Source organism: Stomoxys calcitrans, chromosome 2, assembly GCF_963082655.1.
Source record: "Stomoxys calcitrans chromosome 2, idStoCalc2.1, whole genome shotgun sequence".
Taxonomy (NCBI): Eukaryota; Metazoa; Arthropoda; class Insecta; order Diptera; family Muscidae; genus Stomoxys; species Stomoxys calcitrans.
Window position 1 is genome coordinate 95,823,640 of NC_081553.1, and position 16,322 is coordinate 95,839,961.

At 36.8% G+C, this 16,322-nt stretch overlaps 1 protein-coding gene across 8 annotated transcripts in view; it reads right to left on the reverse strand.

The window, feature by feature from the left end:
* The window catches only part of LOC106095789 (oxysterol-binding protein-related protein 8), a 115,002-nt gene that overhangs the window by 47,058 nt on the left and 51,622 nt on the right, over positions 1 to 16,322 (reverse strand). The window contains exon 1 of one of the 8 annotated variants that reach the window (XM_013263147.2): positions 12,357 to 12,501. The exons of 6 other annotated variants lie outside the window; for them this stretch is intronic. In XM_013263147.2, the coding sequence (XP_013118601.2) occupies positions 12,357 to 12,372 (16 nt within the window). In that variant the 5' untranslated portion in view covers positions 12,373 to 12,501. Of the gene's footprint in view, positions 1 to 242; positions 401 to 12,356; positions 12,502 to 16,322 lie in introns of those variants that run through there. One more of the 8 variants, XM_013263145.2, reaches the window with a different exon arrangement.

The following is a 16,322-nucleotide window of genomic DNA, read 5'->3' on the forward strand; positions in this document are numbered from 1 at the left end:
TTTTGTGTGCTTTGTTTTAAATATATTATTGGGGTCATAGTGCTCACTTGTAGGTATTAAATACTTAATTATTTTTCTCATTTGAGTTAAATTTTGGGCTTTATCAAAATTAATTTATTGCTTGTTGGCTGCTTCAACACTTTTCTAATATTTTTGTATATTTGTTTGATAATAGCGTTGTTTGTTTTTATTTTGTTATTAGCACACCTAAATGCACAACAATGCTAACGAATGCCACTCACTGTTATTATTATAATTTGCATTAAGCCTTAAATTAATTTTTGCCAACATGTTCACGTTATTCACAATAATTCATAGTGTCGATTTAAATTTTTATTTTGATGTGGTCGATCATCGTCGCACGGAAATGCTTTTGTCATACAGTTTTCGATCACAACAACACTAACAACACCAACAGCAGCTTCAATAGTAGCAAAATACTACTTAAAAAATCCACAATATTAGAATTTGCTTAATTTCTTTAGTTAATATGCCGCATTTTTATTTATCGTTATTGTTGTGGTGATGTTTCTCTTTTTCCGATTCGCACTGCTCTGCATTACTCTATTTTATTTTTTTATATTGTTTTTATTATTATTTTCATTTTTTCCGTATTTCTGTGTTATCGTTTAACCGCGAAAAAACGTTGCGTGTTATTTGCGACGTTAACACTCATAAACTGATTGAGATATTCGTCGAAAAATAAAAATATCAAATTTTAACAAATGCTCAGACAGCGGAAAGGGAAAGACGAAGAAGAACAAGAGCAACAACTACAATATGACATAAACACTCTAACACACACACACACACAACATCTTCCAATTTCTCGTTGACGCAAAGGGAGCGAATGAGGCACAACATAAACCTAGTACTCTGCTTAACTACACTAAACTAGAGACAGACAGATAGACCGTCCGACAGACAGACAATCAAACAGACCTCAGGCCATTCCAATTGACGGACATTTTCATGTGCATTGATTGGTTTGGTGGTCGCTAAATTTCTTCACGATTGGTCTCGTGTGTGACTTTGCATTGATCGAGTCACACTTGCGACCATAATAGTCGTAGTCACATCAAAAATTCGGCAAAAGAAAACGACAGCCAAGGCATATGTACGTGTGTGTGGGGGTGTTTTTTTGGGCTGATGGAATTTTGAAATTAAAATGAAAATAGGAATATAAAACTTAACAGCAAATAAAATCCATGGATTATAAATTTTTTCAGTTCCAGACCAAAGACAATCTCAATACTTGAAGCTTTAAAAGTCAAATCGGAGGATCTATTTATGCGGAAAATGTGTAGAAAATCATATATAAATAAACTTCCTGTATTAAATTTTAGCCCAATTGGGTAAATGTAGAGGTTCATAAAGTTAAATCGTAGGATTACTTTTGCGGAATCTATACCGAAACATGAGAAAATTTGGTACATTTACAATCCCCAACGACCTGCACCAAAAATGAAGCATCCACGCTTAATTTTAAGTGGATCGCTTTTTTTCAACTGGATCGAAATATCTACATCCACTTAGATCGAAAACATATGTATATTGCTGTACCCAGCCCGCTCACCAGCGCCTTCCTTTGCACCCCACGAAAATTATGTTTCTTTCTTACTACCATATGTATCTCCCTACCAACTTATTGAACCCCATATAGCCATGATTGAGAAATATTCACATTGTGGGAGGTGTTTTCAAGGGTAGGCGACATTCTATCACTTGAACCTCATTTTTATTACCATATTCGTATTTTACTCCCGAATACCTTTCATTTGAGTCCCCTATTATCATGATCGTCTAATATGTCCACTTGGGTTTGAACATGGGGCGGCCCCTTGCACTAAATTTTTAATATTCGTACTCTACTCCCGAATGCCTTTCATTCGAGTCCCATATTGTCCAAATCGGTTCACTTTTGATTTTGGGTTTGGGCGGCGACCCAGGTACTTGGATCAAATTTTTGACATCATATTCGTTTTCTACTCCCGAATACCTTTCATCATTTGAGTCTCATATTGTCCCGAACGGTACACATTGATTTTTGGCGGAACTTTTGGGGCAGCTTTGGGATTTGGACGGATTCCTATGTACTTCCAATTTTTAAATATCATATTCGTATTCTACATCCGAATACCTGTCATTGGAGTTCCACATTGTCCCGATCGGTTCACTTCAGATTTTTGGAGTTTCTGTTGGGGTAAGTGGGAAGGTCCGCCCCGCTTCAGATATCAAAAAATAATATAGCCTATTGCTCCATCTAGACTGTGAATATTTCAAGAAAATCGGTTCAGCAGTTTTCGAGCCTATACTGAACAAACTTACAAACGAAAACAGATTCATTTTTACATATATAGATAGAAAGGTATATACAGATCGAGTATATAGTATATAGATAGATCGAGTAATGGAGAAGTGTTTAAACACAAGTAAAGTTAAATATACAAACAAAATTTTAATCGAATCAACTATCATTGGGTGGAGGGTATATTAACAGCATCCAAAATTCATATTTGTACACACTCTGAACAATGTGCGGACCAACACGCTGATCCGATCCTTAAACCAGTACCGGGTGGACCGGATCCCTAGAGACTGGATAAACCATATGCAAAGGAATAGGGCACGCCACTGAGGCATTTTACCGCCACTCCTATAGATGACCACCATAAATAACCAATACGCAGTCTGACTGAGGAATGATTTAAACCCATCTGCTATGCAGACGATGTTATAATACTTCTAAGGGGTAAGTATCCCAAACCAGCTATGTAGAAGGGCAGAACGGGTAGAATATGGCTGGGCTACACCTTGGTGTCCAAATGTTAACCCAGGGAAGACTTAAGTCAGCCTGTTCACAAGGAAGACGAAGATGAGCCAATTTAAGCACCACATTTCCTCAATAGAATGATTGCAATATCTGACTAGGACTTGGACTTCCTGTCCAAGAAAACTAATTGACAGGCTGACAGATGTTGGGCACAATGTTGACGCGCCGTAAGCTCGAAATGGAACCTGAATCCGAGGATAGTCCACTGGCTCTACAGCAGCGTGATTAGACCAATACTTACTTACGCCCCAGTAGTTTGGTGACTGCAATGGAGAAAAAGTGCAACGCAAAGATGATACATCAGGTTCAGAGAACATGTTCTCTTGCCATTGGCGAAGCGAGGAGGTCCACGCCCACTAGGGCACTGGAGACTATTCTAGATATCCGACCCATAGAAATATAGATGAGGTGTGGGGTGGCCACTGTGGCTATGAGACTTGAGGCGACGGGAGAATGGACAGGGATTAGCAGCAGGTCATAGCTTCGCTGAATAATCGAGGCGACAATAGGAAGAAATGGAAGAGGTTTCCGATCGGATACCTGAGACGATACTTAAGGACGAGTGCAAGGCACTACTGTTAGCGGCACATTCTTGGATTGGAGGAACTCTGGTATTGCCATCTGGAAGTTCATGCTACTCTGCAGGAGTATGTGCCCTTTTCAAAACTAGGAAGACTGAGTTGGTATGGTTCACGATAAAAAGGAAGGGGTTTAGATTGCCAAGGTTGCAAGGCATGACTTGAAGCTGTCAAGATTGGCATGGTTCGTTGGAGTTATTTTGGACAGTAAATTAAACTGGGGCTTGAATCTTGAAGTCTAGGGAGAAAAAGGCCCTCTATTCCTGCCAGGGGCTTGTTAGTAGTAGATGGGGTCTGCAGCCTAGATTGATGCACTGTCTGGGCTTTTGGACACCGCTCTCGGAGTAACGATCTCTTGTGCTATTGGGTGTGGTCTAGGGGTGAATGCCACGAAGACTGAGTTGGTATGGTTCACGAGAAGAAGAAAGGGGTTTCGATTGCCGAGGTTGCAAGGGATGTCCTTGGAGATGTAAAGGTTGGTAAGTTTCCTTGGGGTTATTTTGAACAGTAACTTAAACTGGGGCTTGAATCTGAAGTCTAGGGGAAAAAGGCCCTCTATTCCTGCCAGGGGCTTTTTGGTAGTAGATGGAAGAGCTGAAGTCTAGGATGAAAAAGGCCCTCCATTCCTGCCAGGGGCTTGTTAGCAGTAGATGGGGTCTGCGGCCTAGACTGATGCACTGTCAGGGCTTTTGGACACCGCTCTCGTAGTTACGGTATCTTGGGCTATTGTTTCTGGTCTAGGGGTGAACGAGGAAAAGGTCTGCATTACATAGGTTGAAAGGGATAACCTTGGAGCTGTCAAGGTTGGCAAGGTTCTTTGGGGTTATTCAGGACAATAAATTGAACTGTAGCTTGAATCTGGAGTCTAGGGTGAAAAAGGCCCTCTATTCCTACGAGAGGCTTGATAGTAGTAGATGGGGTCTGCGGCCTATATTGATGCACTGGATAAGGTGAATTTATGTAGAGTGGGGGTACTACTGCGACCAGATCATTGTAAGAGCTGCTGGGAATTCAGCCGAATGATCTATATTTCAGGGAATCCGTCCAGAGGTGGTTGTTACCTGCCAGGAATACCGGTCTATTCGACGGTCTTGGAGGCTACCGTAGCGCAGAGGTTAGCATGTCAGTCCATGACGCTGAACGCCTGGGTTCGAATAATGCTGGCGACATTTGTGAGGTACTTTACCATTTGGTCTGGCAACCATTTGAAAACTGTTTAACAAAGAGGTTTCGCACTGCGAAACGCCATTCGGACTCGGCTATAAAAGTAAGGATCCTTGTCATTAAGCTTAAGCGTGAATCGGACAGCACTCATTTATATCTGAGAAGTTTGCTCCTGTTCCTTAATGTAATGATCATGGGCAAATTTGCATTTTACTCGACGGGACTATGGCCGACTTGCAGACTAACTACCAAACGAGGGTGGAATTTGTGGACGTTAGGCTGCATGTGACAAAAACTACCCTGGCTGAGTCGCAGCCTTCAAAGGTCATATCGGTTGAAAGCAGCTCGAGGTCGTATTCAATGCGTTCTATTCACAGAGTAGCATAGCAAAGAACTTATAAAAGTTGAGCAAGTGTGTGTTGTTATTCAAAACACTTTGAGTGATTAGTGGATCATGATTTCTGATACGCCATGTATTTTCATAAAGATAAATGGCGTATCAGAAATATACGAGCTGGAAGATGTTCAAAAAATCACGTAGATTTTAAGATCAAAATAAAAGAGCGCAAACATACAAACCGATAGGAGCTATATCAAAATCAATAGAGACTTGTGTAAAATTTCATGACAATCGGACAACAAATGCTTGATTATAAGTATACATGAACAGACAGACAGACGGACATAAATCGAATCAGGAAATGATTATAAGCCGATTGGCATACTTATCAATGGGTCTAACTCGTCATCTTCTTAGCGTTGCAAACAAATGCATAAAGTTATAGTACTCTGCGCCACAGTAGTGGTGCAGAGTATAAAAAGTGGTGGCCAACGATGGGCAGTAGTTAATGCATTTTTCGACATTACTTAACTTGGCATACCCAATGTGTACTTTTGAGAGTCCCAGATAGATTGTTCAAGGATTTACAAACATCAATCTACCCTATTGTGTTTGGAGTAAATTTATTTCAATTTCCACTAAAATATTTTTCAAAGCTTTTGTTTTGTAACTCAAGTCCTATCACTCTAAAAAACACACCCGTTATACAAAGAACCAAAACTTTTATATGTACACGGAACAAACATTTGTATGGGCATCACCAACATCAAACATGTTGCATGCTAATGCTAAGTCCAAATATATGGTTGGCTATTAAAATAATTACGAGCATATTAACAAACGAGCTACAAGTCATTAAGAGAATAAATAAAATACTACGAACTCCATTGTATTGTATTTAATTATCATTTGAGCATTAAATATTTTTTTTTTGATTATCATTAAAAAAAGTGAAATAATTTTTATATTGATAATACTTTTCTGACTACTAAGGTATGGGGGAGACAGAAATCTCGTAATTTATTTGTAAAACCTCGCATAATTGATCTTCGACCCTGGATTGTTGTGACATTTTCAGTCAATGTATCACAATGATCTAAAATTGTCTAAGTGAGTCCATTTGGAAAAATAGACTGCCACTCTTACCTAACCTCTTACATTCAGTCAATGTAGCCATGTTTGTCCGTCCGTCTATCAAAATCACGATATCGTTCGAACGAATGAAGCTCTTTGTTCGAAATAAATACTTCTTATTACCTATAACGTAGACCATTGGGGATTGCAAGCGGTGCGCATTGGGATAAACCTCCTATATAAACCGACTTTCCGATTTGATTTCTTGAGCTCCTACAAGCGTAGGGAATAATACTCATAAAAAATAAGGTAATAGATCACGAATTATAGATTCCAAATCAAAAAAATCCACAGCCAGCACATTTCAATATGTGGCTTCTGGTATTAGAAGGTCATACTGCGAATAACTTACAAAACGTAATCTATCAAAGAGTCTATAAAATAAGATGCGGCCCAGTCTAGTTCTACACTTACATACTCATTCTTTCTTTTTTTAACTTTTGTACGTGTATAGGTTTGGGCCATTTGAAACAATTTCTGATCAAGTATGACTAAACTATAATTTGTTATCATTGACATGATAAGAATATTAAATATCGGTCAACGTACAAATGTTTTACTGTCTGGATAACAACACGAACATGAGAAATCATAGAGAGTATTTATGAATCCAATGTACGACAAGTGGTAAAAGTATATGTGATTAATTATAAATTAATATTAATAGTGTGTGTGTGATTCTACATAAAAATGTCTATGAGAGCTAGAAGAAGACCCTTAATATTATCATGATTGAGGTATGTGAACAAAGTATACCCTACAATACCATAAGTTATTACGAATTTTTGCATATCTTTGTATCGTTAAGAATTAAAAGTAATATACACATTGCACAGTATGATGATAATCGATTTTATTTATTCTATGTAATCATGTTATGCTTAGACATTGCCAAGACACAAGGCCCAATTACTAATCGATTTCAGATTTTTTACTCTGACACTATACCATACATACAATTTTATAGGCGATAGGAAAGAACTAAGTCCCTTATGATTGTAACATATTGTTTTAGTTGATTTTTTGTGGACAGGGGGAACAAAGTTTGAATCTTAGCTGACAACCCATCGGTTCCTGCTGCCTCATAAACTTCATATCGGCCCAGAACAAATAATGTTATTGCCTGCTATTGTTATTGTTATTGTTATTGCGTGCTAAGTTCGAATCGGCCAAATCTTATATACCCTCCACCATGGATCGCATTTGTCAAGTTTTTTGCCCTGTATTTCTTTAAATGCAAAAAAGGATAATGAATAAGAATGGCTATGCTATTGGAGCTATATAGGTTATGGACCTTTTCGGGCCATACTTGGTTTGGAAGTTGGAGATCATAGTAAGTCATTTTGAAAAATGACAATCAAATCTTATAAAAATTGGGACCTATAGGTTCTCAAGAAGTAAAAACCGGATGTCGGTTTATGTGGGAGCAATTATTGCCCGATTTCACTGAAATTTGGGACAGTGGGTTTAATTAAGCATGTACGCATATGACACTGAACGCCTGGTATCGAATACTTTGCCATTTAAATACTTCTCCCCAAAGAGGTGCCGCAATGCGATGCGCCGTCGGACTTGGCATAAAAAAGGAGGCCCCATATCATTGAGCTAAAACTGGAATGGGACTGCACCCATTGACATAAGAGAAGTATCCCCTGTTCCTTAAAGGAATATTCATCGGAAAATATATATGTGAGTTTAACTAGGCTCGTCGATATTCGATCCGAATATGATCCATATCCGCCCTATTAACATATAGTTGTCATAAAGTCTGATCTGACGATTAAGAGTTTTAAGCTCATAAAAGCCGCATTTATTTCTCGATTTGACTGAAATTTGGAGCAGTGAGATGGACTAGGTCCCACTTTGTTCGAATTGAATAACATTCAGATCGGACCATATTTCGATACAGCTGTCATATAGACCGATCTGCCGGGCTCTTAAGCCCATAAAAACCGTAGTGATTGTCCGATGTCCCTGAAATTTGGATAAGTGAGTTGTACTAGAAGTCCTAGATATCTGATCCGAATATGGTCCTTATCGAGCCATATTAGCATATAGCTGTCATATAGACCAATTTGTCGATTTAGGGCCTAAAGCCCATAAAAGATGTATTTATAGCCCAATTTCATTCAAATTTAAGCTCTGGGTTGAACTCGGGGCCCCGCTATTCCCCGCTATTGGATCGAACTATGTTTGGATATAGGTTCCATATAGTGCGATCTGCCAATTTTGTCGTTTTTATCACCCGATTTCACTGATTTTTGAATGTTATTAATTTCATTTCGGTATGCACTGACATTAGAATGTTCAAAATTAAATTTAATAGTGTAAAATTTGTTATTATTTTTAGTTTTTTTTTTTGTAAAATAAACTCAAATTCCTATCAAAAGCCATATTGACTGATACAATGCATTAACATTTCAAATTGCCCCCACAACAAATTTAAACGTTTCATTTACAAACTTTAATAAACATGCAACAGCAGACATTCAAATCAATTCGGTTTTTGCATCTCAACTTAGCTCTTACCGCCATTTGTGAGTGCATGTGTGCATATATGTAGAGTCTATTTGTAATTTTACAATAATTTGAAAATTTTTGCGGGCATCGCAATACAGTTCGTTTGCGTGTTTGCGGGCGTTATTTTCAATTGTTAAACAATTCGCTTTAACAAAATAAACACAAAACAATTTATGGACCTTAACACAAACAAAATGGCCAATAATAACAATTTAACCCTGACTCTGGGGATTACGCTGTTGTTGTTGTTCTTGTCGACACACAAACTCAATGATATATATTTGCGAAAATATGATAATAAAACGAAACAATTTTGGTAGATTTGTGAGAAAAGGCGTGAAAACCATAAAATACTAAATTTTTTCCCTTTAGACTAAGTGAGAGAGAAAAAAACATTTGGCTTTGCCATTTGTTGGCAGCACCTACTTTTGTTTGGCCAGGTAAGCTAATAATAAAGGGAAATATTTATAAGCGAAAAATCCAATAGGGAAATTGGAAATCCCTAAATCCCAATGGCTTTGTAATAAGCTAGGATATTTGTACACACACACACATGTGTGCGTAAATATACTACACTATGCGAATATAAATGTCATCATAGTAAGTTACCTGTGGGCATGGGTCAAAATTTAGCTGTTTAGTCTCGTACTTGGTGGTAAAAGGGGAAACGAACAGTTTTGACTTTTATTTGCATCGCCTAGGGATGAGGGAAATATTTGTTTCCTCATTCCGTTTGTAACATTTCCAAATATTGGTTTAAGATCCAAAAATAACTATGAAATATGTGCACCCAGAAAAATTAGTCTGCTGATATCAGCAAATACTGTCTGCTGATATTAAATTTAAAACTTTGAACTTTTGAATAAATCTATTCAAAAATTTTCAAAAAAACATGGAATATAATAATTTTTGAAATATTTTTGACATTTTTGAGCATTGTTTAACTTTTCAAAACATGAAAGTCTGCTGTTTTAGCAAGAAATTACTGCTGTCTCATTTTCAGTAGACTTTCTGGTATTTCAGCAAACATTTTTGCTGTTTTTACTAAAAAAATTTCTATAAGTGTATACATTCCTGATAAACTTGTCTTTTTAAGTCAATGTTGAGATGCCCATCCGTCTGTTAAAAGCAAACTATCTTTCGAACATATAAAGCTTCTAATTTAGTTTAAGCTTATTCTTGTTTCTGAGTCGAACCACATTTAGACATAGCTCTTATATAAACCGATCTGCCGATTTATATTTTTAAGCTCCTGAAGAACGAAGAAATTCATCTTCTTCACTTTATGAGGCCACAATTCTTATCCATACATGTTATGTTCTGTGCAAACTTCTTACATTCTACGCAAAGTTAAGATTTCTTAAGCATTCTCAGAGCGCAGTACTTATCCGAATTGGTTACATTGACATATAGACTTCCAATATTCATATGATTTTGCTCCCTAGATGTCACATATAAGGCGACAGGTCTTATTTTTCTCGAACACATGACCAACCAATCTCTAATGTGGAGGTATATCATGAATTGGTCTCGGTGCCGGATAGTGTGAGACTTTCTTCTGACCTACCTAAACTTACTTCTTGAACCCCTAGAGCGCAATTCTTATCCGATATGGCTGACAATTTGCACAATTAATTTCACTGTGATCTCCAACATTCGTGCCCAGCTTGGTCAGAATCGGGCTATAACCTGACATAGCTCTCAGATAAATCGATCTCCCGAATTTACTTTACTTCTAGAGGTCGCAATTCTTATCCGATACGGCTGAAAGTTTGCACAATGACTTTTGGTCTGACCAACAATCGTACCAAGTATGGTCAGATTCGGTTTATAACCTGTTATAGTTCTCATATAAATCGATCTTCAAAATTTACTGCTTTAACCCCTAGAGGGCGTAATTATCATCCGATTAGGTTGAAATTTTGCACAATGTCTTCTACTATGACTTCCAACATTCTTCTCAAGTATGATCAGAATCGGTGTATGACCTGACATAGCTCCTATTAAAATCGATCGCTCAAATTTAATTCTTGAATACCTAGAGGGCGCAATTCTTGCCACGTAAGGTCAGAATCTGCCCACGATCTCACATATCTCCTAAATAAATCGAGCTCCCGAATTTACTTCTTTAGGTTCTAGAGGGCGCAATTCTTATCCGATTGTGCAGAAATTTTGCACAAAGATTTTCCCTATGACCCCCAATATTCGGGGTAAGTATGGTCGGAACCAATCCATGACCTGACATAGCTCCCATATAAATCTATATGCTAAAACTACTTCTTGAGCCCCTCGAGCGCGAAATTTTTATCCGATTTAGCTGAATTTTTGCAGAATGATTTCTACTATGATTTCCAATATTCGTGCCAAATATTGGATAGAATCGGTCTATATGGCCAGAATAGGTTTATAACCTGACATAGCGCCCATATAAATTTATTTTCCGAATTTACCTATTCAACCCATAGAGGAAGGAATTTTTAACTTATTATTTGGATGAAATTTGCACAATGACTTCCACTGTGACATCCAACATTCGTGCCCAGTATGGTTATCGATCACCTGAATTTACTTCTTCACCTTCTAGAGAGCGCAATTCTTATCTAATTTGGCTAATATTATGCTCAATGGCTTCCACTGTGATCTCCAACATTCCTTCCAAGTATGGTCAGAATCGCCTATAACCTCACATATAAATCGATCTCTTGAATTTACTTCTTCAACCACAAGAGGGCGTAATTCTTATCCGATATGGCTGAAATTGAAATGCAAAATGACTTCAATTGAGACCTCCAATAATCGTACCAAGTATGGTCAAAATCGTTCAAAAACCTGACATAGCTCCCATATAAATCGATCTCCCGAATTTACTTCTTCTACCCCTAGAGGGCGTAATTCTTGCCAAGTATGGTCAGAATCGGTCCATGGCCTGACATAGCTTCTATATCACCTATTTTTGAGCACCTACGGGAAGCAATTCCTATCTATTTATTGCCTATGAAGATAATGCAATCCATGGTGGAGGGTATATAAGATTCGGCCCGGCCTTACTTAGCACGCTTTTACTTATTCATGTTTCAATCGTCGCGAAAGTTGCTACATTGAATCCTCTTATGAATCAACACTACTGGTAAATTGGTGAGGATTCATTTTTCATTCCTCTATATATCTGTTAAGATTTGGATTAATATAAAAAAGGCTTAACTCAATTTTTTGTTTCTTTACTGGAGAAGGAATGTTAACCCAACACACAAACTCAATATTACAGCTGTCAAGTCATCACAGCCTCGTCAAGTGAAAAAGGGGTGAACCTAAGTGGGCGATTTTGACATTTGAAAAGGAGCACTTCTATAAAACAAAAAAATCTTTACCACAAAATAGATTAGTCTTAAATAATTGTGGTTTCCCATCACTCTTTTCATGTTTTTTACTTTTAGTCACACATCTAATCACTATTTTATCACTTCGTGATACAACATAAATTATCCATGGCTGAGTTATCTGGCTGATATAAAATTCATTACCTTTAGGCACTTGTAAATCTATGTTCCCGAAAAAGGGGTGAACCTGAAGGGGCGAAGATGACATTTGGAAATGAGGACTTATATAAAACAAAAAATCTTAACCACAAAATAGATTTGTTTAAAATAATTCTGGTTCCGCATTACTCTTTTCATGTTTTTTACTTTTAGTCACAAATTTAATCACTCTTTTATTTGTATTTACAATGTGTATACTTTAGGGTTTAAGCAATTGACACCATGGTTTATCTGCACTTCGTGATACTCACAACATAAATTATCCATGGTTGAGTTATCTGCCTGATATAAAATTCATTAACTATAGGCACTTGTAAATCAATGTTCACGAAACTTTGCCTATTTTCATGTTACAATCGACAATTTCTCTAAATTTAGGATAATTATTTTCTACACTATTGCTAATTACAGCCACTAAATATATTTTTTTTTTCTTTCCGAGTGAATTATACGAAAAATTTTTAAGCATGTGTTAATGGGCGTGATTGTAGAAAAACTATAAGAAATTTTATATATTTTCATTTAGACAGCAAAAGGAATATCAAATCAATACCAAATGGAAATGATAAGAATGTCTATGGGGAATTTTTGTTTTTATTTTTGCCGGTTTTTTGTTATTGTTGTATAGTATTTTTTTATCATACTAACTAGATAAATAATGAGGTTTTGTTTGGACATTAGTAAAGATAATAGAAAATCGTTGGGGAATCATCAACACCTGTTGAAGGTGAGTAAATTTCAAATTTCATGTTACAATTATTCATATCTACCTACGGACGTGGCGTTTATGATTCACATAAAATTTGTATTGGACAAATATTTGAACAAAAATTATGCAATATGGTCAGTTAGGGTATATAAAGTTTATACAGCATTAATTGCCGTTTGGAGAGATAAGCAAAATAATTAATTTCATTGCTTAATTATAGTTCGATAGGTTAAATAGTTTCGAATTTCGAATGGCGAAAACATCAAAAGCAATTCACAGCTGTGGTTAACTGTTCAATACATACTAATTTATAATGGCCTTATTCACAAAACTTAATTTAGATTTGAAATAGGTTTAATTGACAGATTTCCTTTATAAAACTGTCAGTTGAACTATTTTAAGGCATCATTAAGTTTTGTGAAAAAGGCTGTAAGCCTCGTAATAATTCTCTACATGGAGTTGCTTTGGCAAGCTAGATGGAATTGTTGTACGCATCTATTGTTAGGAATCATTTTTTCAATAATCTGAAGCTATCTGAACTTCTTGTTGGATTCTGCTCTTTTCCTTTAGGACATAATCGAAGAAAAATTTACCAGTGGTGCAAGATAGTAGGGACCAAAATCCATACCTTCCCATCCCGTATTAGCCCATTTGCCAAGATGTATTCATAAATCCCCAGAATTATCATACTCAATCCCATAAAGTCGCAATTATAGTAAAACTTCTACAAATGTTTGAAAATTAATTTTGCACAAAATAACATAACAATTAAAATGTATTCATGCCTTAGAAATTCTAAAATTAAATTTTTAATTGCACAGCCGGCAAAATAATTAATGAATACTTTGCGTCAATCCATATGACGCGAAAATCTACATACAATTATTGTAGAGTGCAATAACAAAAGGAACGAGTTTAGAACTCACACAAGCCGTCGGTAGTTGAGTGGGTTAAACTACAATTTCGATTGTAGCTAAATGATATATGAACTTTGACTTGAATATTAAACCTTGTTTAGTAGATATTAATACTGAGCTTCCACAATTTGTAATAGTCGTTCAAGGTAATCTGGTTTGATTTGTTATGTTATTAAGATTATGTTATATAACAAGTTTTCTATTATGCATCACCTGAGTAACAAACAAATGATAAAATGATCATTTCATTTGGCGGTACGTGGATATAGTGAAGGCAAAACTGGAGAATATAAGGAAATAACGGCAGTCAGCAACTCTTTATGATATGCAAAGGAGAAGTGTTGGAAAAGAGAGAATTCGAAAAGAAAGCAGGTTGTCCGAGCATGAAGTCCAAATAATGTTGCCAAAAATTGAAACTTCAATATAAGACCACCTTGACAGGTCCACGAAGAAGGTATTCCAGTAATAGATACAAAAAGTGTCCACAGAAAATGAAAAACTAAAACATTGTTCCCAACGCACTGTGGAATGACATAACCCTACGGCAAATGGGACAGGCCCCAAACCTGTCACGGGATAGGTCCTCTGGTGATAGGGACCGGTCCCAGTTGTCTTCCCCTTACATGGCAAAAACCTATCACTTTTATAAGGATTTGTCGCTCGAGGTGACGAATTGCTACCAATCTAACACCGTAGGATAGGTCCTGCGACAGTTCGAAAAGGATGGGTATACTTTCCAAGTAAGGGAGATAACATTAGTTAGCAAATAGAGCAATAGAGATGGGTTTCTTCCGGGTAAATACCCAACGCTTAGGTATTATACCTTATAGATAAATACCCAATAAATGCCTTTTTAATTTTGCCGATATCTTGGACATAAAAATATTTTCCAAGCAATTTTTGATGATTTAGTATTTTTTGTATATAAACCTGTTATTCTGATCTCATAAAATTGGATATTAGTTATTTATAGCTATAAAGACCGATCTCCAGACTTAAAGTCTTGAGGCAATAAATTGGTAAATTTTCATCCGATTTCGATAAAATTTGGCACAGTGAGTTCTGGTAGACCCCTACCCATTTCTGTGAAGTGTGGTTCAGATCGGACTGTATTTGGATATAGCTGCCTTTAGACCGACCGCCCGATCTCCCGATATATGCTATTGAGGTCATAAAAGATCCATTTATTACCCGAATTCGATGAAATTTGGTACAGTGTGTTCTGGTAGACCCCTACCCATTCCTGTCATATGTGGTTCAGATTAGACCATATTTGAATATAGCTACCATATAGACCAATATCCCGATATAGTGTAATGAGCCTATAAAAGGAGAATTTTTCATCCGATTTTAATGAATTTTGGCAAAGCGACTTTGCTACTCCTCTTAAACTTTTTTTTTTTGAATATCGTCAAGTTCGGACCATATTTGGATACAGCTGCCATATAGACCGATCTCCCGAAATATAGAGTATTGTGCCCATAAAAGGAGCATTTTTCATCCGATTTGAATGAAATTTGAAACAGTTCAGATATTTACCAAATTTACCCAATTTACGGGGTAAATACCTTTTGGGTAATTACTCATCGCCCATCTCTACGGATAAGCAATTTTTAACAATAATAAAGCGACTTAAAAAAAATAAGAATCATAAGTTATGACAATTTTAAATTTTCATTCCCTGTGGGATATGTCCGGTGACAGGTAACTAATTCTCCAGTTTAGTACCGGTATATTTAGGGCAATTGACGACTAAACATTTGCCGTAGGAAAACTACTAATTTCGGCGGGGTAAAATTTAGTTGGAGTTCAAAAAGTCAAACATTTTAAAGCTGTTCAACAAGTCACATAATAGAGTTCAGAGTGCCTAAATACTGTTTTGCAGCATAGCCTTAGGTCAATTTGTCATGTAACTTAGCCACTTCAAACGACCACATTTTTATTTCCACCATCATAGGATTGTAGTATACTAACCTAGGAACCCATAAAGTATATATATTTTTGAACGTCTCGATATTCTGAGTTGATCTATCCATGTCCGTCCGTCTTTATGTCGAAATCGCGGTCGAACGCGTAAAGCTATCCGCTTGAAATTTTGCATTGGTACTTAATATTGATGTAGGTCGTTGGGGATTGCAAATGGGCCATATCGGTTCAGATTTGGATATAGCTCCCATATAAACCGATCTCCCGATTTGATTTCTTGAGACTTGGAAGACTCAATTTTTGTCCGATTTGGGTGAAATTTTGCATCTTTCAGAATCGTTTAAAAAAATTTCGTTTATCGGAAGATGACATCCAAATCATCAATTAAGAAAGATTTCCGCACCATGTAGATAGTCGCAACCTCTGGCACAATAAAAGAGTGCCCAAAATTGGATGAGCGCCAGGTTTCTGACAATCAAGTTCATTCTACACGGATTTATCATAGCTAGAGAACAGAGTGCGCCTGGGGGTCTACATTGAGAACCCAGGGACTAAGATCTGTTGCCAACTGCCTGACCATAACACGGTCCCGCCGGTGGAAATGCGGACGATCAGATAATGCATGAGGTGGTATGATATTAACGCGAGGACGTCGAGTGTGAACA